This window comes from Ursus arctos, chromosome X, assembly GCF_023065955.2.
Source record: "Ursus arctos isolate Adak ecotype North America chromosome X, UrsArc2.0, whole genome shotgun sequence".
Classification (NCBI taxonomy): domain Eukaryota; kingdom Metazoa; phylum Chordata; class Mammalia; order Carnivora; family Ursidae; genus Ursus; species Ursus arctos.
In genome coordinates this window covers 77,972,619-77,998,886 of record NC_079873.1, presented here as the reverse complement: position 1 = coordinate 77,998,886, position 26,268 = coordinate 77,972,619, and the positions used below count along the sequence as shown (strand labels likewise).

The 26,268-nt window shown below is 36.8% G+C and overlaps 1 protein-coding gene across 1 annotated transcript in view; it reads right to left on the bottom strand.

Moving 5' to 3' along the window:
* Positions 1-11,035: 11,035 nt before the first annotated feature.
* The window catches only part of CENPI (centromere protein I), a 61,248-nt gene continuing 46,015 nt past the window's right edge, over positions 11,036-26,268 (bottom strand). The window contains exons 20-21 of the mRNA XM_026483563.4: positions 13,900-13,941; positions 11,036-12,981 (exon numbers count right to left, since the gene is read on the bottom strand). Coding sequence (XP_026339348.1) covers positions 12,880-12,981; positions 13,900-13,941 — 144 coding nt within the window. The 3' untranslated portion in view covers positions 11,036-12,879. The remainder of the gene's footprint in view (positions 12,982-13,899; positions 13,942-26,268) is intronic.

The window sequence follows — 26,268 nt, the reverse complement described above, 5'->3', positions numbered from 1 at the left end:
AAGCAGAGAGTAGAATGGTATTGCAAGGGGCCTGAGGGACTGGGAATGGGAAGGTCATATTCAAAGTGTACAAAGTTTCAGTAAAAAAAAATAAAAGCAGTTGTATTTCTATACACTTATAATTAACAATACAAAAATGAAATTAAGAAAACAATTCCATTTACACTGTACATTTACAATTTACAAGAAAAAAATAAAACACTTGGAATAAATTTAACAAAAGAAGTGCAAGACTTGTACACTAAAAACTACAAAACATTGTTGAAATTCAGTAAAGCAGACCTAAATAGATGGAAACACATCTGATGTTCATGAACTGAACAATTTAAAATTGTTAAGACAGCACTACTCCCCAAACTAATTTACAGTTTCAATGAATTCTCTATCAAAATTCCAATTGCCTTTCTTTACAGACATTAACAAATTACTCCTAAATTTCATATGGAATTGCAAGGGACCCAGAATAGCCAAAACAACATTGAAAAAGAAGAACAAAGTTGGACTATCCCTACTTCCCAATTTGAAAGTTTACCACAAAACTACACTAATCAAGACAGTGTGGTTCTGACATGAGAACAGACATATAGATCATTAGAACAAAACTGAAGGTATAAATCCATACTTCTATATGCAAAGACAATTCAATGGGGGAAATAATAGCCTTTTTACTAAATGGTATTGGGGAAAATGTATATCTTCATGAAAAAGAATGAATTTGTATCTCTAACTCACACCACATAAAATAATTAACTCAAAATGGATGAAATGTCTAAAATAAAAGCTAAGACTATAAAACTCTCAGCAAAAAACATTGATATAAATCTTCAGGACCTTGGAATAGGCGACAATTTCTTAGACATGACACCTAAAGTACAAGCAAACAATGAAAAAATAGATTGGACTTCATCAAAGTTTAAAAATCGTGTGCATTGTGGGGCACCTGAGTGGCACAGTCAGTTAAGTGTCCGACTCTTGGTTTTGGCTCAGGTCATAATCTCAGGGTCCTGAGATCCAGCCCCACATCCAGCTCTGTGCTGAGTGTGGAGTCTACTTGAGATTCTCTCCTTTTCCCTCTCCTTCCCTCTCAGCCCCTCTCCTTCCCCCTCTGCCCCTCTCCCACTAGTGCTCTCTCTCTCTAAAATAAATAAAATCTTTAAAAATTGTGTGCATTGAAGGGTACTATCAAGAAAGTGTAAAGGCAACCAACTATTTTCAAATCATACATTTGATAAGCATCTTGTATTCAGAATATATAAAGAGGTCTTACGACTCTACAACAAAAAGACTAACAACCCCATTTTAGAAAACAGGCAAAGGACTCAAATGGGCATTTCTTCAAAAGATACATAATGGCCAACAGGACACAAAAAGATGCTCAACATCATTAGTCATTAGGTAAATGAAAATCAAAGCCGCAATGAGATAACACCTCACACCCACACTAGTATGGCTATAATTTTTTCAAAATGAAAAATAACAAGTGTTAGTGAGGATGTGGAAAACATGAAGCCCTCGTACATTGCTGATGGGAATGTAAATTGATGAAGACACTTTGGGAAACAGTTTGGTAGTTCCTCAATTAAACATAGAATTATCATATGACCCCGTCATTCTCTTCCTAGGTATATACCTGAAAAGAACCGAAACACAGGTGTTCAAATAAAAATTTGAATGTTCACAGCTGCACTATTCACAATAGCCAAAGGTGAAAACAACATAATGTCCATCAAATGATAAATAGATAATAAAAGGTGGTATATCCATACAAAGGAATATTATTCAGCCATAAAAAGGAATGAAGTACTGACACATGTTGCATAATGTTGAATTCATTATGCTAAGTGAAAGAAACCAGAGACAAAAAGCCACATATTGTATGAGTCCATTTATATGAAATATCCAGCATTGGTGAATCCATAGAAAGAGACACGGACTGGTGGTTGCCTGGAGCTGGGAAAAGAGGGGGAAATGAGGAGCAACCGCTTAATGGGTACATTTTGGGGAGAATGATGAAACGGTTCTGAAACTAGATATTGGTGATGGTTGTACAACATTGTAAATGTATTTAATGCTACTGAATTGTACACTTCAAAATGATTAAAATGGTAAATATTGTGTGTATTTTACCATGATAAGAAAAAGTAGTAAAATGTAAAACAAAGATTGTCGTACCAAAACTAGCCTTAAAAAGTGCTTAAAGAAACCTAACAATATAAAAGTACAGAATATAAAATGTTAAAGAAGTCAAAGTTAAACCTACTGGTGATAGACAAAATGTTACCAAAAAAAATTTAATGCTCATTAATGTCAAGGGAAAATCTGAGACCTAGGTTAAAAAGAGCTTATGTAGTTATTAGCCAGTATGTCTACTCTTATGTAAATGTCTGTTAGGGGTAGAGTTTTTCAAGTGCAGATCCCAGCAAGATTCAATTATTGTCTGACCTCTTAGAACCTAAGTCATAGGCCAAGAATCCTCAAGTTCTTGCCTTCAGCTCAATTCACTTCCAAACACAAGGGAAATAAATGGCTCTTTGAAGTCGGGAAAAGCAGAAAACCTTAACTGTCCTCTAGTTCCCCATTCAGCTCAATATACTCATTTTCCCTGCTCTAGCTTTCTCTGCACTTGTAGAAGCTAAGTTGCAGAGGTCAAATTCTTACTTCCTTGTGGTGGGATAAATGTCCAGCAGGGAGAGATGATAAATTATCCTAGATTCTGCAACAACAACATGGAATTCTATTTTTTTATTTTTATTTTTATTATTTTTTTTTAATTTTATTTATTTATGTGACAGAGAGACAGCCAGCGAGAGAGGGAACACAGCAGGGGAGTGGGAGAGGAAGAAGCAGGCTCCCAGCGGAAAAGCCCGATGTGGGACTCGATCCCGGAACACTGGGATCACGCCCTGAGCCGAAGGCAGACACTTAACGACTGCGCTACCCAGGCGCCCCTACAACATGAAATTCTAAACATGACTAAGATTTTTTACAGAGTATATTAGAAACTGGGTTAAGTTTTTGAAATAAGCCTAATTCTTATCATTCTCACTTGAAATTAAATATATATATATTTTAACAATGATCCACCTAAAAACATGAGAGCTTCCCAATTCCATTTAAAATATCATTCACTGGCTGTATCCTCATTCAGGATAGAGGAAATTAACTAAACTGTTAGAAATCTAGTTATGTCTTATTTGTTTAAATATAGCCATATAGCCATTAAAGCTGTATTATTTTATTCTTGTTAGAAAAATATGCCAGTACCCCTACAATTGATCAAAAACTTTAAGATTTATTTATTTGAGAGAGAGAGACAGAGAGAGAGAGAATTAGTGGGGGGAGGGGCAGAGGGAGAAGCAGGCTCCCCGCTGAGCAGGGAGGCTGATGCGGGGCTCAGTCCCAGGACCCTGAGCTCATGATCTGAGCTGAAGGCAGACACTTAACCTTAACTGAGCCACCCAGGTGCCCAGATCAAAATCCTTTTAAAGAGAAATGATACTACAATGATTTTTACCCACATATGATCTCATAACCTACTTCTACTTATCTATCTGTATTTTAGAAAATTATTTCAGCATTACCTGTTTTCCTTGCTGACCCTTTTAAAATGTCTCAAATAAATATGCAAATCTGATATTTACCTGTAAAAATTCTTAAAAATACTTGATAGTTGCATAATTCTCATATATAATTCTGTTTATATATTCCTAATTTCCTAGACTAGAAGAGGGCAAGGTATGAGATAGAAGAGAAACAAATAATTTTATGACTATAATTATTCTAAATTTGTTATACAGGTAAGGTAATCATTATGCAAACACAATATATTAAAGATTACTCATCTCATCCTTTTCCAAAACAGATTTGAAACAGTCCTTACATGTTTTTTTTAAGATTTTATTTATTTATTTGACAGAGAGAGAGATACAGTGAGAGACGCACTGAGCAGGGGGAGTAGGAGAGGGAGAAGCAGGCTCCCCACTGAGCAGGAAGCCCAATGCAGGGCTCGATCCCAGGATGCTGGGATCATGAACTGAGCCAAAGGCAGACACTTAATGACTGAGCCACTCATGTGCCCCCTTACAAGTTTTTTTTAAACAACTTTGGTGGTATAACTTAATAACACAAAATTCATCCACTTAAAATTACATTAAGTGGTTTGTATTATATTTACAGAGTTAAGAACACACTTCCATCATCTTAAAAAGAAACCTCATAACCCATTAGCAGCCACTCCCTGTCTTAGTCTATTGGGGCTGCTAGAACAAAATACCATAGACTGGATGGCATATAAACAACAGAAATGTATTTCTTACAATGCTGGAGGCTGGGAAGTCCAAAATCAAGTTGCTGGGAGATTCAGTGTCTGGTAAGGGCCCACTTCCTGTTCATAGACAGCCATCTTCTTGTTATAACCTTACTGGATGAAAGAAGCAAGGAAGTCCTCTGGGGCCTCTTTTTATAAGGGCACTTATCCCACTCATAAGGGCACCACCCTCATGACCTAATCACTTCCTAAAAGCCCCACCTCCAAATATCATCACATTGGAGATTAGGTTTCAGCATATGAACTTGGGAGATGGGGGGACACAAACTTTCAGTTTATAGTATTCCCCATTATCTGCTTCCCTTTTCCCATCAGCCCTATAGACAGCCACTTTACTTTGTCTTTACAGATTTGCCTATCGTTGACATTTTCACATATATAGAACCATACAATACATGCTCTTTTGTGATTGCCTTGTTTTATTTCATGTAAGTTTTTGAGGTTTTTCCATACTATAGTATTGGTATCACTTCTTCAATCCTTTTTTTTTTTTTTTGGCCAAACACATTATATGCAAATACTGCATTTTATTTATTCATTCATCAGTTGGACATTTTGGTTGAGTCCTTTTTTTACTTATTATAAATAATGCCATTTGATAGCATTATGCATATGAACATTTGTGCACAAATTTTTATGAAGACATGTTTTCATTTCTTTTGGATATATACTCAAAAGTGGAATTAGTCATATCTCTAAAATTTTGAGGAACTGCCAAATTGTATTTCAAAGTGGCTACACCATTTTATAGTCTAGTCAGCAATGTAGGAGTGTTTCAGTTTCTCCACATCCTCACTTGTTCTTTTATTATAGCCATCCTAATGGTTGTAAAGTGGTATCTCATTTTTGAATTTACCTAATGACTAATGATGTTGAGCATCTTTTTGTGTTCTTATTATCCATTCACAGACTTTTCTGGGGAGAAATATTTATCTGGAACTTTTGCCCATTTTTAATTGGGTTGTCTTTTTATTACTGAGTTTTCAGAGTTCTTTACATACTCCAGATACAAGACACTTCTCAGATATATGATTTGCAAATATTTCCTTCCATTCTGTGCATTTTCTGTTCATTTTCTTGGTGGTCTCATTTAAAGCATAAAGTTTCTAATTGTGATGAAATTCATGGACTTTACTGTGTGTGCTTTTGTTATACCTACAAAATCACTAACTCAAGGTCATGAAGATTTACAGTTTTTGTCTAGTTTTACAGTTTTATTATTTATTTATTTATTTTTGCACGTGTGCACACATGAGAGAGAGAGAAGGAGAGAGCGCATGCACAAGCAGGGGGAAGGGCAGAGGGAGAAGTAGACTCCCCACTGAGCAGGGAGCCTGGGATCATGACCTGTGCCAAAGGCAGACGCTTAACCAGCTGAGCCACTTGGGTGCCCTAGTTTTACAGTTTTTGATATGAAATTTAAGTTTTTGATTCATTTGAATTTTTGTACATGATGTGATATAGGGGTCCAACCAGATTCTTTTGCATGGGGATATTGAGTTGTCTGGAAACACTTCCTGAAAAGACTATTATTTTCCCAGTAACTGTCTTGGCATCCTTGTTGGAAATCAAACTGACCTTACATGAATGGGTTTACTTCTGGACTCTGAATTCTATTCCATCGATCTACATGTATCCTTATGCTAGTACAACACCGTCTTGATTAGTATAGCCTTGTGGCAAAGTCTGAAATACAGAAATGTGAGGCCTCCACCTTTGTTCTTTTCCAGTATTATTTTGTTCGTGGCCTCTTTCCATTTGAATTTCAGAAACAGCTTGTCAATTTCTGCAAAAATGCCAGCTACTGTTTTGATAGGGCTTGCACTGAAACTGTAGATCAGTTTGGGAAACATTGTTATTTTAACTATTCAGTTTTCAGATCTATGAACATGGGATGTCTTTGCATTTATTAGATGTATTTTTACTTTAGTTTTTTTTTTAAGATTTTGAGAGAGAGAGCGAGTGAGCAAGAGAGAGCGCATGAGCAGCAGAGAGAAGCAGCCTCCCCACTGAGCAGGGAGCCTGATGTGGGACTCGATTCCAGGATCCTGGGATCATGACCTGAGCCTAAGGCAGACGCTTAACCGACTGAGCCACCCAGGCACCCCTAAACAGTTTTGATATGAGGTACTACATTGATGTTAAACCAACCTTGCATGACTGGGATAGATCCCAGTTGGTCATGGAGTATAATCCTTTTCATGTGGCTGGACTTGATTTGCTAGTATTTCCTTGAGCTTATTGAATGTCTAGATTGTTTTCATCAAATTTGGCACATTATCAGCCATTATTTATTCAAATATTTTTTTCTGTCCGTTTCCTCTGATATACCCATTATGAGTGTGTTTTGTGCTTAATGGTGTACCACTTTCTCTAAGGTTCTGTTCATTTTTCTTCACACTTTTCAAGTCCAGAATTTTCATTTGGGGTGTGTGTGTGTATGCATTCTATCCTTTACTGATATTTTCTTTTTCATGTCATTATCATCATATATTTTTAATTATTTAAACATGGTTGAAGTTCTTTAGACGTATTTATAATAGCTGCTTTGAAGTCCTTGTCCACCAAGTTCAACATCTGATACCCTCAAAGGAAATTTCTACTTTTTTCCTGTGTATGGATCACATGTTCCTGTTTGCCTCTTATAACTGAACATTCAGTTCAGATAATATATTATAGCAGCTCTGGATACTGATTGTCCCTGCTTTAGGGTTTGTCGCTGTTGTTTAGTAACTTGGCTATACTAATTCTGTGACGTCTGTTCCTCCACGGTATGCAGCCTTCACTTTCCGCTTGGATTTTTTCTTGCTTTTATCTTTAAACCCGGCATCCAAAGGGTCATCCCTGGGTCATTATAGTTTAGCCGTCAGTCACTGATTGATCCGAGTTGTACTGAAGCCCCTGAGCCATTAAGGTTTTCATTTTTTGCTGCGTGATCTACATGGGTTGGAGACTGCTTTCACATCACAGGGAGTTTACAAGTTTGTTCCACATTTAGCCAAGGACTAATAGCAAAGCAGTTTCCCCTCCAGTTGCTCCTAAGAGTATGGCCTTAGGTAACAGCACATTATTCCACATCATCAGACCTCCTTTGCTTCTCTTTCTGATCTCCCTGTTAAACTTGTGATCTGCCTCCACTGGTATCATACTATGCTCCACCGGTATCATACTATGCTCTTGGCCCCCAGTAACTGTTAACTGATTTTTACTTTGAACAATTCCTTGGAGGCATAAATTGCTCCACTATCCAAAAAAAGTCAGGCCCCTAAGGCCAGGGCCAGCATGTTGCCAGTCTCTGAGGTTTTCTCTGACCCCTCCCTCGCAGAACCTCTGTATCATAGAACAGTATCTGGGACTGACAGGAGCTGCCAGTTGGTTTCCAAGTCTCCCAGAAACCTCTCCTAAAACAGAGTTGGGTGAGACAATGGGTGTAGCTTCTACATCAAATGTTATAGCCTACTACTACTATTACTGAATTCTGTGGACTTTGAATAAATGGTTCTCATTTTGTTGCAAATCCTTTTATTATTCTCCAGAGACTTTGATTGGTCTTTCTAATTTTGACCAATTAGACAGATACTTCTCTGGGGAGTTCCACTGAACTCTTCACATTGCCATCCAGAAAACCTCCCCATTTTAATTTTCAACTGACTGCAGAAACTGGTGATCACATTTGCGAATTTAACCTATCTACCATGCTGATTGTAAATAAATGATTCATTTCTAATTTTTTAGAATCAAAAGTACTATCTAATTTTAAAAATTATATACTACCTTCTCTTTCATTACCTCAGGTAGCAGAAAATTGTCTACAGATAAATACAAGGGGAAAGTAAAGCATATAAAAATTGCATTCTTGTTCAATTTCATGTGATATTAACTGTGTTATTGTATCCAGGGCTGGAATACTCATAAATGACCAGATGTCAAATTTTTGAATAAATGTTTATTCATATATTCAGCACTTTTTCCAGAAAGGCTCAGGCAACTGTTCACTCAGAAGGTAAAGTACAGAAAAATGCGTATTACTTCAGTGAGCTACTACCTTCTGGGACAGTCTTCAATTACATTCTATTGTTAAACTTTGAATTCAAAGGTAGGGAAAACTTTCATATCTTTTTTCCCCTTTATGGCTTTTCAATGAAATTTCACAGATTTTCTATCATTTTATGTATCAAACTTTTGAAAGACAGACATTAGAATCTAAATTTTACCAAAGAGGGAATCAAGAGGCAAAGTACTTAAGTGGCTTCCAAGGTCACACAATTCATTAATGATAAACCTACAACTAGGGGCGCCTGGGTGGCTCGGTTTTTGGGCGTCTGCCTTCGCCTCAGGGCGTGATCCTGGCGGTCTGGGATCGAGCCCCACATCAGGATCCTCCACTGGAGGCCTGCTTCTCCCTCTCCCACTCCCCCTGCTTGTGTTCCCTCTCTCGCTGGCTCTCTCTCTCTCTGTCAAATAAATGAATAAAAAAATCTTTAAAAAAAAAAAACCTACAACTAGAAGCAATGAAGACTCCTTAAAATCCAGCCCTCAGGTCTGTGCACCAAATCTAGTTAGATAAGCTAATATTCTTCCTCGACAGTTGAAAAAATTTGCTTTCCTGTTACATACTTAAAAGTGGACTTTAATTCACGGGTACTTATTATGCTTCTTGGGAGGACATCCTTTTCTGAGTATTATAAAAAAAGTAAAGCATTGATGATTCAGGTCAACAATATATTCTGTTAAACATTGTTGGCCATTGTCTTAGATCAAGAGGCTATAACAAAATACCACAGACTGAGTCGATTGAAAAACAAATTTATTTTTCACAATTTTGGAGGCTGGAAGTCCAAAGACCAGGGTGCCAACATGGACAGGTTCTGGTGAGAGCCCTCTTTCTAGCTTGTACATGGCTACCTTCTTGCCCTATTCTCACATGGTGGAGAGAAAGATCAGTATCTCTCTTGTCTCTTCCTATAAAGGTACTAATCACATTGATGAGGGCTCCACTCTCATGACCTAATTACCTCCCAAAGGCCCCACCTCCGAATACTATCACATTAGGGGTCAGGGCTTCAATGTCTGAATTTGGGAGAAATAAACAATTCAGTCCATAGCATCCATCTTTATCAAAAATAGAATGTTCTTACATGATGAGAATATTCTATATTAAAAAAATAAATGAAGTAAAATGTTACATCAACTGAAAAGAGATTTTAAAAATAACCTATTTTATTTTATTTTTTTAAAGATTTGTTTATGTGAGAGAGAGAGTGCAAGTGGGGGTGAGGGGTGAGGGAGAGGAATAGAGGGAGAGGGAGAAGGAGAGGAGCAGACTCCCCACTGAGCGGGGAGCCCGAGGCAGGACTCAATCCCACAACCCTGAGATCATGACCTGACCCAAAATCAAGAGTCAGATGCTCAGCTGACTGAGCCACCCAGATGCCCCAATATAATACCAACTTTAGAGAATATTTTTTCTTATTTCTAGTAAACCACTGTGTGATATAAAATGTATCTGGTGTAAATAGAGAATGTCTGCAAACAATAGAAATTTTATGTGAGACACCAAAGACTTAATCTACTTTTCTTTCCAAATTGTCCTCAAGACCAAGAGGAAGAAGTTATGATAAAAAGAAAAATAAAATGTTAGAAATCTTTTTTTAAAAAGATTTTATTTATTTGAGAGAGGGGGAGAGTACAGAGAGAAAGAAGCCGACTCCCCGCTGAGCAGACAGCCTGACTAGGGCTAGATCCCAGGACCCTGAAATCACGACCCAAGCCAAAGGCAGCTGCTTAACAGACTAAGCCACCCAGGTGCCCCAAAATGTTAGAAATCTAACAGTAACTTAGTATTGAACATTATTGTCAATATTTATAACGTCAACAATTTTACATAAATACTAGGTAAAGAAAGTATTCTTTCTGTACAACTGGTATAATGAATCAAATTTTCTATTTTTCCTTTCTAGGCAAAATAGTTATTCTTTTAAAATCTTTTTTATCTTTGCCATGAACATTTTTCAAAAAAGTTTTCAAATAACTAGATTTGGCTTATTTGCACATCTAATCTTAAGTGGGTTAAAAAACTGGATCAAGAGAAGAATACGAACAGAAACGATACTCAGGAAATCATTACTGAACAAAAAGACAAACATAAGGAAAAACTGCTTTTTTTCTGGAACAAAAACTTAGGTTTAGAAATTTCTTCCATGACTGGAAGATTGTTAGGGATTAAATTTCATGAAAAATAATCAAACCCCTTCTCACAAATGAAAAGTTCCACTCGATCTTAACGACCAAAGTATCATGTTCTGAATAACAATATGGAAAGTTATTTGGACTGCAAACTTAAAAACAAAAGAGAACTCTCTACATAAGAAAGGTTATCTATTGGGGACACTATCACATTTACTTCAAAGTAGCTAAAACTTTTTTACCCGGGTATATAGGCAACATTCCACACCAATAAATGCTCCCTCTCTTGTTCGAAACACTTTTTTCACTTGGCTTCCGTCACAACAACCAGTCTCCTCACTTTTCTTCTAGCCACTGGTGGGTCTTTCTCAGCTTTTGCTGGTTCCTCCTTTTCTCTTCTACTTCTTAATATTGGCTTACACCACAGGACTCAGTCCTTTGCTGTCTTTCCCTTCTTTTTTCTAGCTGCACTAAGTGATCCCATATAATGTAATGGCTATTCACTAATGATGCCCAAATTAATTTTGCCAGTCCCAACGTGTACCCTGAACTCTAGACCTGGATATCCACCTACCTACTCAGCATCTCCAACCTAACATGGCCAAAACAGAACTTCTGAGTCCACATTCCTTCAAACCTGTTCCTCCTCCAGGATGCCTCATCTCTGCATCCCAGAACTCACCCAGTTGCTCAAAAACCTAGGAGTTACCCTTTACTCCTCTCTTTCCCTTTCTTCATATCCAAGCTAACAGTAGATCCTATCTTCTCTACGTTTAAAGTAGAGCCTAAATCCAGTATCTAACCACCTCCCCCATCATCTACCACACTAGTCTAAGACTCTTGTCTGGAACTCTTAATAACTTAACTGGTCTCTCTGCTTTAACCCTTAATTTTCTTCAGTCTAACCTTCAAACTACAGCTCCATACAGGTAAATCAAAGTATATCATTCTGCTCTCAATCCTTCTAATGGCTTCCTATCATATATCTATAACACATTACAAGGGTCTTCATGAAACTACTTTCTGGCTTGTCTATTTCATTTCTTACCACTCTTCTCCTTTAATTACTCTATTGTAACCTTACTGGCCTCTCTGCTATTCCTCAAATGTGCCAACTAAGTTAACATTTTTAAGACTTTCACAACTTGCCTTTACCTATGCCCAGAATGCTCTTTCTCCAAATATTCACATGGCTCATATACTTATTTCATTAGGGCTCCTGCATAGGTCACCTCAAACAGGCCTTAAAGTAGCAACCCTCTCAATTTTCTGCTCCTATTCCTTGCTGCTTCTTTATAGCACCTCATACTATATTTTTGCATATATTTTTATTGTCTGCCTTCTCCAAAGGGATGTAGTAAATTCTACAAAAGCTGTACTTTATATTGATCACAGCTATACAGCAGCACACAAGAGTATCTGCCACATAGTAAGCTAGATAAATATGTATTGAATCAAAAAATGAATGGGATTCTAGTCTGAACACTACCTAATAACATAGAGTTTTGTTTTGCTTTAAAGGAAAAAGAAAAACCACGAGAATGTGCCCTTAAAAACAAAATGAACTCAGCTTAATTTCTCTCAAATGATATGAATTTTATTAAAAGGGGAAGAGTTAGTAGTAGTGAGGCTGAATTTTCAGCAAGATATTCTAGCTACTACAAAATTTTTTTAAAAGCTTCCGAATTATCCCTGAAAATAAAGTCTGTTTATTTGGGCCTGACCGCTTAAAAATGGGATATATAACATATACATACACACACAGACACAAAATAGTACAGTTTTGTGAAATCAAACTGGAATAAATAGGAACATTTTAGATTATCCCACAATCCTCTCCACTTCCTTCTCTCATCAAATTGCTACCAGTGAAGGCCCAGGAAGCTACCAACTAGTTAAAGTTGTAAATGTTATATCCTGTTAATTTGATGCTGACACTGTTGTTCACAATAAGGAAAATGACAATATCCCCAGAGGTTTCAGAGGCAGGGCATTTTGCATGAGTATGTCTGTGGCTTAACTGCCACTATATATTACCTGCTCTCTTCCATCAATGCAACTTACAGTCAACAAGAATGTAAAAAATCCCATAACATAACAGATGTATCTACGTATAATTTGGTGGAAGGCAGAAGAAGCTAGATCCTGAAGAATAAAGCTAGCCACACTGAGGCTCTCCTGGGCCACGCAAAGAAGGCCAGTCCAAGTACTCCCTGAGGATGGCAGTCTGTTGATGAAAAGATTATGGAAACTCAAGTTGAACCACTTGGCCTCTCTAGCAACAAGGAAAAGAATTTAGTCCGGTATGGTCAGTTCGTTTCAGTCAAAATTCACTTAATGTTGATGCTGTGGTTTATGCTCTCTGATCAGGGGACAGAAGAATGATGAATACTACTTCTTATGAAAAGTTTCAAGCCTTGTAACCCCTCTGAAAATAAATAGTCCAAATACCAGTTCCATTTCTTTCCCTGCAGGTACAAAAAAGGGAAAATTACTTATCAAATATTTACTATGCTTATTCTCTACCTCCTCTTCTTTGCCTAGGAAAAGTTCCCAATGTCCTGAATGCACATACCAAGAATTAGCTCAGAGGGGCCAGGTTCCTAACTGGAACTCAGGCACTAAAGTAACATCCAAACCAGAAAGTACTCAGTTTAAGAGCTAAACATTCCTTTTATCATACTGGCAAAACATTTAAGCTGTTCAACTGAACAAGTACTATGAAATGGAAATGGGTCATCATCCCCATGCTCTAGAAATTTAACATCTAAAATGGATAACGTGGGAGCAGACATTATTATATCACTGCCTACATTAAATATGTATACAGCAGAGTTTCTATAATGAGATAACTGGTTAGGTTTTGTTAAATCAGCCTCATTACAGTCACACTTTCGAGACATGCAACTGTACTATAAAATGAGACAATGCACAGATACAACAGCAAGAGTCAAACTATGAATAGTTATATCTTAGAGAAGACTGTAGAGGATATGTGCCATCAAATTCACATAAAAGTCACTGGAAATAGGGGCGCCTGGGTGGCACAGTGGTTAAGCATCTGCCTTCGGCTCAGGACGTGATCCCAGCGTTACGGGATCGAGCCCCACTTCAGGCTCCTCCACTAGGAGCCTGCTTCTTCCTCTCCCACTCCCCCTGCTTGTGTCCCACTCCTCCCTCTCTCGCTGGCTGTCTCTATCTCTGTCGAATACATAAATAAAATCTTTAAAAAAAAAAGTCACTGGAAATAATTCAAGAGGCAAGCACTTCACTTTGACTTTGTGGAGGCAGCAGGCTTAAGACTGGGAGAAAAGGAAAAGTATAAATTTGTTGATGAAATGAAGCTATAGTAAATCCCTGAACATGATGAAAATAAATGTATTTACCCGAATAGAGCTCACGTTTACTGTTCTTCCTTCTGGCCATTCCTTAAAAAACAAAAACAAAAAAAGTGGGGAGACAGGAGATGAAAATATTTGGTTAGCAAAAATTACCAGAAAATTAAGATGGTTCTTCACTGTCTGATTCATTTGCTACATTTATTCCTACTATCACTCTTGCATTCCTTTTGAGTAAACACTCACTGTAACCTTCCAAATTTCTCCCTAATAGCACAAACAGAAGGAAAATAAGATTACAGTGAATAAAGTGAGTACCATTTTGCTAATTTATGGCCTCAAGTCTGTACTCAGCCACTGGAGTGAAGATAAAAAATGTTAGAGAAGGCGTCTTCTGAGGTAAAGGATACCTGAACTGAGTTTTGAAGGATGAGGGGAAATCTGGTGAGGCAGTCTGTGCACATAGATTCCATAAAAACTGATTATGAAAACTCAGACCTAGGTGATCCCATTTATATTCTATCTTTAATTATCACCCACTGTATCTCAATGAAAAGTCATCAATTCTATAACAAACATTTTTTATATATTCCTAAGAAAAAAACCATGCCTATTAAGCTATGTATAACATAATGTCTTCTTAACACTTAGAATTTTTTATTTTATTATGATTGAGTTTTAAGATGTAGGCAGATTTTGATCATACATCATTTTTATAAACATGAAATGGTAAATATAAAAAAATTAAGTAGTGAAAGTATTTCTAAAATTTTACATTTGGAGTCCAACTCTTCTGAATTACTTTTCTACTCAAGAGCTATAGATAACTATGTTTTTTCACACAATATCATCTTCTGTGCCAGAGTGTTGGCAATGCAACATTTCTTAAAAGAACTAAAAGATACTAGTGTTGGGGTCCCAATTACATAAACCTAACCTATTTTTGGCTCCTACTTCAAGGAAAGTCCATAACATGTATGGTTCATGGCTTCCCCCCACCCTTTCTTCTAAGACATTTGGTTTTGGGGGCTTAAAAGAGTGATCCAATATTTTCTACAAGTCTTTTCCCCAACCTGCTGACAACCATCCTGCAAGGTCTGATTCTGGTAATCTGCCTGGGCACACTCAAAAACAGCAAATGACAACTGTATTTTCATTGCTGCCTGACATCAATTGCAAGATGCATCCTGATCTCTGAGAAGCTAAAAAGTGAAAAGAACATGTGTTTTTATTGATTAAATATACTCCATGCTTATGAATTCCATATTTATTTCTCTAGTTCCAACTTCTCTCCTGAACTCCAAGCCCAGCTTCAAATTGCCTATACTTACACTTCTTGGATGTCTAACAGGCATCTCAAACTTAAGGAGGTCAAAACAGAACTTGAGTCTCAACCTGCCCTCCCCCCAAACCAAAATAACCTCTCCTGTTCTTTCATCAGTATTCCTCTTATTAATACATGGAACCACCATCAACCGAGTTGCTCAATTAAAAAGAACTCAAAAGTCCTTTTCTTTTTCTCGTTCCCACTTTTTTTTATTAGTTTCAGAGGTAGAATATAGTGATTCACCAGTTGTATATAACACCCAGTGCTCATCACATCAAGTGTCCTCCTTAATGCCCATCACCCAGTTACCCCATCCCCCCACCTACCTCCCCTCCAGCAGCCCTCAGTTTGTTTCCTAGAGTTCAGCGTCTCTTATGGTTTGCCTCCCACTTCTAATGAAGCCATTCATCAAGTCCTGTCTGTTCTACCTCTGCAATACATCTCAAATCAGTCCACTTCCATCCATTTCTACTACCACCATATGTATACAACTCTCTACCAGTATCTCTTGTCTAGACTCTACCAAAAGCCTCCTAATTGGTGCCCCTGCAGCCACTTGGGCCTCTGATAACTCTATCCTCCATAGAAAAGCCAAAGTGATCTCTATTAAACATAAACTCGGATCATACTAAGACTTTGCTTTAAAAAATTTCCATTGTTTCCCATGGCACTCCCAACAGATCTGTAAGAGAGACAGCCCCTGAATCTCTGCCATCTTACTTCATTCCACTCTCACTCTTGTTCCTGAAGCTATAAGACACACTGGCCTTCCTTTTTTCCTTGAACCCCTTGAGTCACTGTATTCCCAATGCCTGGAAGGCTCTTATTCCAGCTATTCCTAGGCTGGCTTATTTTCATCTTTTAGAAGAAATCTTAGACTAAATGCCACCACCTCAAAAAGCCTTTCTTGAACACTCATTCCTGACAACTTGCCACTCTTTCTCTTACCCAACCCTGTTTACCTCCCTTCCTAGCATTTCTCAAAATTCAAAATGATCATGTTTACTTATTTCATTACTTGTTTACTGTTTGTTCTTATTTGAATATAAACTCCATTTGGGCAGAGATGGTATCTGTCTTCTTAGGTACTATATTCCCAGTGTGAGAGGCATAGCGAACACAAAATAAATATTTGTTGAATGAATAAACAGGTTAATTATGATAAAATCATGGGTAATTATGATAAAATCTAGAGTTTCAAAATTTCCTGAAATGTAGGCTCTACAAATGTTCAAAATATTTCAACTCATTAACTGAGTGGAGTTCTTTGATATTGAGAATGGATTGGCCAAATTAAATTTACTAAATTATCTCTAAAAAGCTGACTAGTTTGAAATAATTACAACGTTAAAATTCCATAAAATAAAAATGTCAGCACTACATCATACCGCCATGGTATCAGAGGTTATTTTTACAATCTCAAAGGTAAGATTACTTAGTGAGCAATTTGTTGGTGACAAGGGCTCAAAAGGCATTCTTTCAAAACACAGCTTGACATTAAAAACCTAGTATTTTCAGAACCATATAGAAACATCATCAGTTACAAAAATGGCAGTTTCACATTTTGCCAAATGTGCTCTATGCTACTAGAATTTAAACCTTCCAGTCAGAACCAACCTTCCTTCAACATTTTAAAAACTGTTTTCTGATTTAAAAGAATATATCAATCAATTCCTGATCCTACAAAACGAGCCTGCTTACCTATGTTCAAGTTGATAATATTTACTATTTTAGAGACTGAGTCTTCTAACACACACAGTCTGGAACAAAAAATTATTTCACTTATGAAAATCAATCCTACTCTACCTTTAATTCCTTATAAGATTTACCAAATAAGAACTGGATGCAACCATTTTGACAGAGTATGGAGAAACCAACAAAACATTGATTGTTAGCAGAAATGTAAATTCATATAACTTCTACAAAAAGCTAAAATTTATTTGTTTTTAAGATTTTATTCATTTATTTGAGAGAGAGAAGGAGAGAGAGAGAGAGAGCACAAGTAGGAGGAGGGGTGGGTGGGGTGAGAAGGAGGCTCCCGCTGAGCAGGGAGCCTGACATAGGGGTTGATCCCAGTACCCCGGGTTCATGACCTGAGCCAAAGGCAGACACTTAACTGACTCAGCCACACAGGCACCCCTAAAAGCTAAAATTTAACGATACCCAATAAAATCAAAAAGATATACACTTTGAAAACCATTCCACTGAGAGGAATTTTATTCACAGACACACTTACATATGTATGAAATGATGTATATGGTTTAAGTATATTCATTAGAGTATAATTTCATAAAAGAACTAGAAACAAATGTTCAACTTATATGCTTAACTCTAACATAGATTCATATGATGGAATACTATGGAGAGATCAAAAAGAATGAGGCAGCCCTTTACATACAAATATGAAACAAAAGCCTAGATATTACATCAAAAATTCAAGAGGCAGGAAAGTAAATATGGTATATAGTGTTGTAAAAAGTCATTTACACAGAAATATGTAGTATGTCTCTAGAAGGATATTCAAGAAGCCGAATGTGGTTGCTTTATGATAAAAACTGCCCACACTGAGTTCCACTTCCAGGATGAGATCATGAGTTCTGTGGCCCCACTCCCCAGAAAATGAGAAAATTTGGCAAAGACTATTTTTAAAAACCCAGCATTTAAAGTCTCTGAAGGAAGATCTCAATTCAATAATCTAACCTACTGCCTTAAGAAACTAGAAACAGGAAAGCAAACTAAACTCAAAGTAAGAAGAAAGTACAAGTGACCCTTGAATTATATGCAGTTAGGGATGCCAACCATGGTGCAGTCAAAAATATGTGTATAACTTTGGCTCCCCAAAAACTTAACTACTGACAACCTGTTGACCAGAAGCCTGTACAATAACATAAACAATCGATTAGTACATATTTTATATGCATTATATAATGTATTCTTACAATAAAGTAAGCTAGAGAAAAGAAAACATTACCACCTTACACCAGTTAGAATGGCTAAAATGAACAAGACAGGAAACAATAAATGTTGGTGCGGATGGGAACGCAAGCTTGTACGGCCACTCTGGAAAACAGTATGGAGGTTCCTCAGGATGTTAAAAATAGGGCTACCCTATGAGTCAGCAATTGCACTACTGGGTATTTAGCCCAAAGATACAGATATAGTGAAAAGAAGGAGCAGGTGATGTGATGAGCACTCGGTGTTATTTGCAACTGATGAATTATTGAACACTACATCTGAAACTGATGCTGTACTATACGTTGGCTAATTGAATTTAAATTTTTAAAAATGTTATTATGAAAATCCTAAGGAAAATACATTTACAGAACTATACTGCATTTATTGAAAAAAAAAATCTGCATGAAGTGGACTCATGCAGTTCAAACCTGTGTTGTAAAGGGTCAATCATAAATAATAATGAATAGAACAAGAAATAAATGAAACAAAGAACAGAAAAACAGGGGCTCCTGGGTGGCTCAGTCAGTTAAGCATCTGCCTTCAGCTCAGGTCTTGATCCTGGGGTCTTGGGATGGAGCCCCACATCAGGCTCCCTGCTCAATAGGGAGTCTGCTTCTCCCTCTCCCTCTGCTCCTCCCCCCACTCATGCTCTCTCTCTCTCTCAAATAAAATCTTTAAAAAAAAAGAATATCAGGGGCGCCTGGGTGGCACAGCGGTTAAGCGTCTGCCTTCGGCTCAGGGCGTGATCCCGGCATTCTGGGATCGAGCCCCACATCAGGCTCCTCCGAAATGAGCCTGCTTCTTCCTCTCCCACTCCCCCTGCTTGTGTTCCCTCTCTCGCTGGCTGTCTCTATCTCTGTCGAATAAATAAATAAAATATTAAAAAAAAAGAATATCAAAACAAAGAGTCTCACACTTCCTGATTTCAAAACTTACCATAAAGTTACAGTAATTAAAACAGTGTGGTACTGGCATGAAGACAGACCTACAGATCAGTGGAACAGAATAGAGAGCTGAGAAATAAACTCTCATGTAGTATATGGTCAAAAGACCTTTGATAAAGGTGTCAAGACCACTTAAAGAGGAAAGAACAGTCTCTCCAACAAATAGTGCTGGGGAAAGTGGATATGCACAAGCAGAAGAATGAAGCTGACCACTTACTTTATACCACAGACAAGAATGAACTCAAAATGAATTAAAAACCTGAACATAAGACTTAAAACTATAAAATCCCTAGAAGAAAACATAGGAGAAAAGCTTTATGACACTGGATTGTGCAATGATTTCTTGGATATGACACCAAAAGCACAGGAAACAAAAGCAAAAACAGAAAAAAAACCAAAACAACAAGACTACCTTAAACTTAAAAACTTTTTTTTTTAAGATTTTATTTATTTATTTAACACAGATAGAGACAGCCAGCAGAGAGGGAACACAAGCAGGGGGAGTGGGAGAGGAAGAAGCAGGCTCATAGCAGAGGAGCCTGATGTGGGGCTCGATCCCATAACGCCGGGATCACGCCCTGAGCCGAAGGCAGATGCTTAACTGCTGTGCCACCCAGGCGCCCCTAAACTTAAAAACTTCTACATGTTGACAGATACAATTAACAGAATGAAAAGGCAACCGATGGAATGGGGGAGAATCTTTGTAAATCACTTATCTGATAAGAGGTAAATATCAAGACTTTTTATATAAAGAACTCCCACAACTGAACAACAAAAAAAACCCAAATAATCTGATTTGAAAAAATGGGCAAAGGACTTGAATAGACATTCCTCCAAAGATAACACATGACTAATGAGCACATGAAAAGATGCTCTACATCACTAATCATTAGGGAAATGAGAATCAAAACCACAGTGAGATACCACCTCACATCCACAGGATGGCTATCAAAAAAAACAACAACAGAAAATAAGAAGTGTTGGTGAGGACATTGAGAAATTGGAACCCCTGTGCCCTGCTGGTATGAATATAAACTCAATACGGAAACACTTATGGAAAACAGTACAATGTTTCTTAAAAAAAGTATAAATAGAATTACCATTCCACTCCTGGGTATATACCCAAAAGAACTGAAAGCAAGGACATGAACAGATAATTCTATACCCATATTCACAGCAAAGAGCCAAAAATGAGAAGTAATCCAAGTGTCCATCAAAAGATAAAACAGACATGGGTGGACCTAGAGGGTATTATGCTAAATGAAATAAATCAGACTGAGAAAAACAAATACCATACAATTTCGCTCATGTGGTATCTAAAAAACCATATAAATGAATAAATAAACAAAAACCAGAATTCGACCTATAAATACAGAGAACTGATGGCCACTAGAGGGAAGGAGGTAAGGAAGATAAGCAAAATGAGTGGTGGGGAGCAGGACATACAGGCTTCCAGTTAGTTATGAAATGAATGAATCACAGAAATAAAAGGTACAGCATAGGGCATATAATCAGTGGTACTGTAATAGCATTGTATGGTGACACATGGTGGCTATACTTGTGATGAGCACAGCATAACGTATAGAGAAGCTGAATCACTATGTTGCACAACTGAAACTAATGTAACATTGTGTGTCAACTATACTAAAATGAAAAAAAATTTAAAGAGGGATTGAGATTTAAAAAAGAACAGATAAACAGAATAGTATACACATACAGTGGAATATTATTCAGCCTTAAAAAAGGAAGGGTATTTGTACACATGCTATGTTAGGCATGAACCTTGAAGACATGCTAAGTGAAGTAAGCTATTTACAAAAGGACAAACACTATATGATTTCACTTATATGAGGTACATAGAGTAGACTCAAACTCAGACTAAAAACAGGATGAAGGCTACAAAGGACTGTGGGGAGGAGGGAATAGGGAATTATTGTTTAATAGGTGGAGTTTTAGTTTCACCAGATGAAAAGAGTTCTGTGGATGGACCGGGGTAATGGTAGCACAACAATGTAAATGTATTTAATGTCATTAAATCATATACTTAAAAATGGTTAAGATGGTAAATATTATGTTATGTGTATTTAATTACAATTAAAACTAAAAAAAAATTTAAGTAGAGAAAAAGCAATGAAACCAAATTGGTTCTTTCAAAAGGTCAGCAATATTGACAAACTAGCTAGGCTAAATACACAAAAAAAGAGAGAAAATTCAAATCACTAAGATCAGGAATGAAAGGGGGAAATCACTACCAACTTTACAGAAATAAAAGGTATCATAAGGTGTATCAGTAAATTAGATAAAGTATATGAAATGGACAAATTCTAGATTAACAACTAAATGTTGAACATGACTCAAGAAGAAACAGAACAGCTGAATAGAACTATAACAAGAGGTTGAATAGTAATTTAAAATCTTCTCAGTAATAAAAGCCCATGACCAGATGGCTTCACTGGTAAAATCTATCAGATATTTAAAGAAGAATTAATGCCAATCCTTCACAAACTTTTCCAAAGAGTAGGAGAAAGAATACTTCCTAACTTATTCTATGAGGCCAGAATTAATCTGAAACCAAAACCAGACAAAGACATCCAAGGAAAAAATCAATATCCCTTATCAACCACAACCTACTAAGAAATCAAATCTGGCAACATCTGAAAAGGATTGTTTTCCATGACTAAGTGGGATTTATCCCAGGAATGCAAGGTTGGCTAAATATCTAAATATTTAGCAGATTAACATTATCAGCAGAAGAAAGGGCAGGAACCATATGATCATATTTGTAGATACAGGAAAGAGCATTTCACAAAACCCAACACTGTTTCCTGATAAAAACACTCAATGAACTACAATTAGAAAGGCAGTTCCTCAACCTGATAAGGGGCATCCATGAACACTCTTAATATCACACTGCAGGAAAGTGAAATTACTTCCCCAGTAATCAAGAAAAAAATAAACTTGTCCATTCTTGCCTCTTTTCTTCAACATTAATTGTACCTGAGGTTCCAGGGAATGCAATTAGTTAGACAAGAAAAAAAACCCCAAAAGATCCAGATTTTAAAGGAGGAAATAAAATTATCTGTTTGCAGATAACATAATCTTGTGTATAGAAAATCCTAAGGGATCCACTGAAAAGCTGTAAAACGTAAAAATGAGTTTTAAAAAAAATGAGTTCAACAAGGTTTCAGGATGTAAGATCAATATACACAAATCGACTGCATTTCTATACAGCATTAATGAGCAATCTGAACAGGAAATTAAGAAAACTATTGTAAAACAATGTCTCTGAGTGACACATTGGACCAGATGGACATAATAGATATACACAGAATATTTTTGCCATAAACAACAGAATACACATTCTCTTCTAGTGCACATGGAACATTCTGAAGGGCAGATCACATATTAGGCCACAAAACAAGCCTCAATAAATTTAAGAAGATGGAAATCATATCATGCTCCTTTTCCAATTACAATGGTATGAAACTGGGAAAAAAAATCACAAGAAAAAAAACTGGAGAAAACACAAACACATGGAGACTAAACAACATGATATTAAACAACCAATGGGTCAATGAAGCAATCAAAGAAGAAATAAAAAATACATGGAGACAAATGAAAATGAAAACACAACAGTCCCAAATCTTTGTGACACAGAGAAAGTACTTCTACGAGGGAAATGTATAGCCATGCAGGCCCACCTCAAGAGCAAGAAAAAGCTCAAAAGCAATCTAAACTTACACCTAAAAAAACTAGAAAAAGAAGAACAAAGAAATCCCAAGGTGAGGGGAGGAAAGATAAAATTGATAAACCCTTACCAGACTCATCAAGAAAAAGAGAAAGGACCCAAATAAATAAAATCAGAAATCAGAGAAAGTAAGAACTAACACCAAATACAAAGGATTATAAGGGAATAACTGTGAAAACTTAGATGCCAACAAAGTGGACTACCTAGGATAAATACCCAGAAACATGCAATTTTCTAAAACTGAACCAGGAAGAAATAGAAAATCTGAACAGACCAATTACAAGTAACAAAACTGAATAGATAATAATAAAAAAAAAGCTACCAAAAAATAAAAGTCCAGGACCTGATGGATTCACAGGTGAATTCTACCAAACTTGTTTTTTTAAAGGTTTATTTATGGGGCACCTGGGTGGCTCAGTCAGTTAAGTGTCTGCCTTCGGCTCAGGTCATGATCCCAGATCAAGCCCCGCGTCAGGCTCCTTGCTTAGCGGGGAGAACCTGCTTCTCCCTCTCTCTCTGACTGCTGCTCCCCGTTTGTGCTCTCTTGCTATTTCTCCCTGTCAAATAAATAAAATCTTTAAAAAAAATTTTTTTTAATTTATTTATTTACTTGAGAGAAAGAGTGAAAGAGAGCAGGGGGAGGGGCAGAGAGAGAGAGAGAAAGAATTCCAAGCAGACTCCACACTGAGCATGGAGCCTATCACAGGGCCAATCACAAGATCATGACCTGAGCCGAAACTGAGAGCTGGACGCTTAACCGACTGAGCCACCCAAGTGCCCCGAATTCTACCAAACTTTTAACAAAGACTTAATACTTATTCTCCCCAAACTATTCCAAAAAATATAAGAGCAAGGAAAGCTTCCAAATACATTCTACAAGGCCAGCATTACTCTGATACCAAAACCACACAAAGATGCCACAAAAAAAGAAAAATTCAGACCAATATCCCTAATGTACACAGATGGCAAAAATCCTCCACAAAATATAAGCAAACTGCATATAACAATACATTAAAACAATCATTCAGGAACACTTGGGTGGCTCAATCAGTTAAACAACTGCCTTTGGCTCAGGTCATGATTCCAGGTCCTGGGATCGAGTCCCACTTCAGGCTCCTTGCTCAGAGGGGAGCCTGCTTCTACCTCTGCCTGGTCTACCTGTTCTGCCTGCCGCTCCCCCTGCTTGGGCTCTCTCTTTGACAAATAAATAAAATCTTTAAAAAAAAATAAAACAATCATTCATTATTTGCAGATGACATGATACTATATGCAGAAAACTCTAAAGACTGCACCAAGAAACTACTAGGACTGATAAATGAATTCAGTAAGGTCACATGATACAAAATTAATATAGAAATCCACTGCATTTCTATACACCAATAATGGAGTAGCAGAAAGAGAAATTAAGAAAGCAACACCATTTATAACTGCACCAAAAAAAATAAAATACCTAGGAATAAATTTAACCAAAGAGTGGAAAGACCTATACTCTGAAAAGTATAAGATACTGATGAAAGAAATTGAAGATAACACAAAGAAATGGAAAAACATTCAATGTTCATGGACTGGAAGAACAAATATTGTTAAAATGTCTATATTACCAGGAAAGAGCCCAGATGTCCATCAACAGATGAATGGATAAAGAAGATGTGGGATAGATATACAATGGAATATTACTCAGCCATCAAAAAGAATGAAATCTTGCCATTTGCGATGACGTGGATGGAACTAGAGGCTATTAAGCTAAGTGAAGTCAGTCAGAGATAGACAAATACCATATGATTTTACTCATAAGTGGTATCTAAAAAAAACAAAACAGAAAACAAACACAACAAATGAATAAACAAGTAGAATCAGACTTATAAATACAGAGAATTGATAGTTGCCAAAGGGGAGGGGGTAGGGGGTTGGGCAAAATTAGGTGAAGGGATGTGGGGGATATAGGCTTCCAGTTATGAAAGGAGTAAGTCATGTGAATAAAAGACCCAGCATAAGGAATATAGTCAATGATATTGTAATAGCCACGTAATGGGACAGATAGTAGCTACACTTGTGGTGAACATAGCCTAATGTATAAACTTGCTGAATCACTACGTTGTACACCTCAAACTAACATAACATTGTGTGTCAACTATATTCAAAAAAAGAAAGAAAACAATTACATTTATAATAACATCAAAAAACCAAATAATCAGGAATAAATTTAACAAAAGAAGTATAAAACTTAATTCTATGAAAACTATAAAACATTGTTGACAAAAACTAAAGGGGACCTAAATAATTGCAAAGACATTCTATGTTCACAGATCAGAAGACAACATTGTTAAGATGGCAATACTGTCCAAATTGATCTAGGGATTACCTATCAGAATCCCATCTGGTTCTTTGTAGAAACTGGCAAGCTAATTCTAAAATTCATATGGAATTTCAAGGGAACAAGAATAACCAAAACAATCTTGGAAACGAACAAAGCTGGAGGTCCCATATTTCCTGAGTTCAAAGCTGATTTCAAAGCTACAATCAAGATAGTTTTGTACTGGTGTAAGGATAGACATAGATTAATGGAAAAGAACTGAGAGTCCAAAAATAAATCCATAATCTATGGTCAATTGATTTTTGAAGGTTCCAAGACATTTTAATAGGAAAAGAATAATCTTTTCAAAAAATGGTGTTGGGAAAACTGAAGAGCCACATGCAAAAAAATGGAATTAGATACCTATATCACATCCTATACAAAAATTAACACAAAACAGATTAAAAAAATCTAAATATAAGAGCTAAAACTATAAAACTCTTACACAAAACACAGGAATAAATTCATGATCTTGGGTTAGGCAGTGATTTCTGAGCTATGACATAAAAAGCACAAGCAATACACTAACAACCAATTATCCACAAAGGAAATTAAGAGGGACGCCTGGGTAGCTCAGGCAGTTAAGCATCCAACTCTTGGTTTCAGCCTAAAGTCATTATCTCAGGGTCATGAGATATAGAACTACCAGATGATCCCAAGCAGACTCCACACTGAGCACAGAACCCAACATATAAATGGCCGGCAGATACATAAAAAGGTGCCCAACATCACTGACCATCAGGGAAATGCAAAACAAAACCACAATGAGATATCACCTTACACCTGTTAAGATTAACTTTATCAAAAAAACAAACAAGTGTTGGCAAGAATGTAGAGAAAAGGCACCCCTTGTACACTGTTAGTGGGAATGTAAATTGGTGCCCTGCTATGGAAAACAGTATGGAGATTCCTCAAAAAATTAAAAATAGAACTACCATATGATCCAGCAATTCCACTTTTGGGTACACATCCAAAGGAACTAAAATTAGGATCTCTCCTATCTAAACTCACATGTTCGCTACAGCATTATTCACAATAGCCAAGACAGGGAAGCAACCTAAATATCCACCAACAGATGAATGGATCAAGA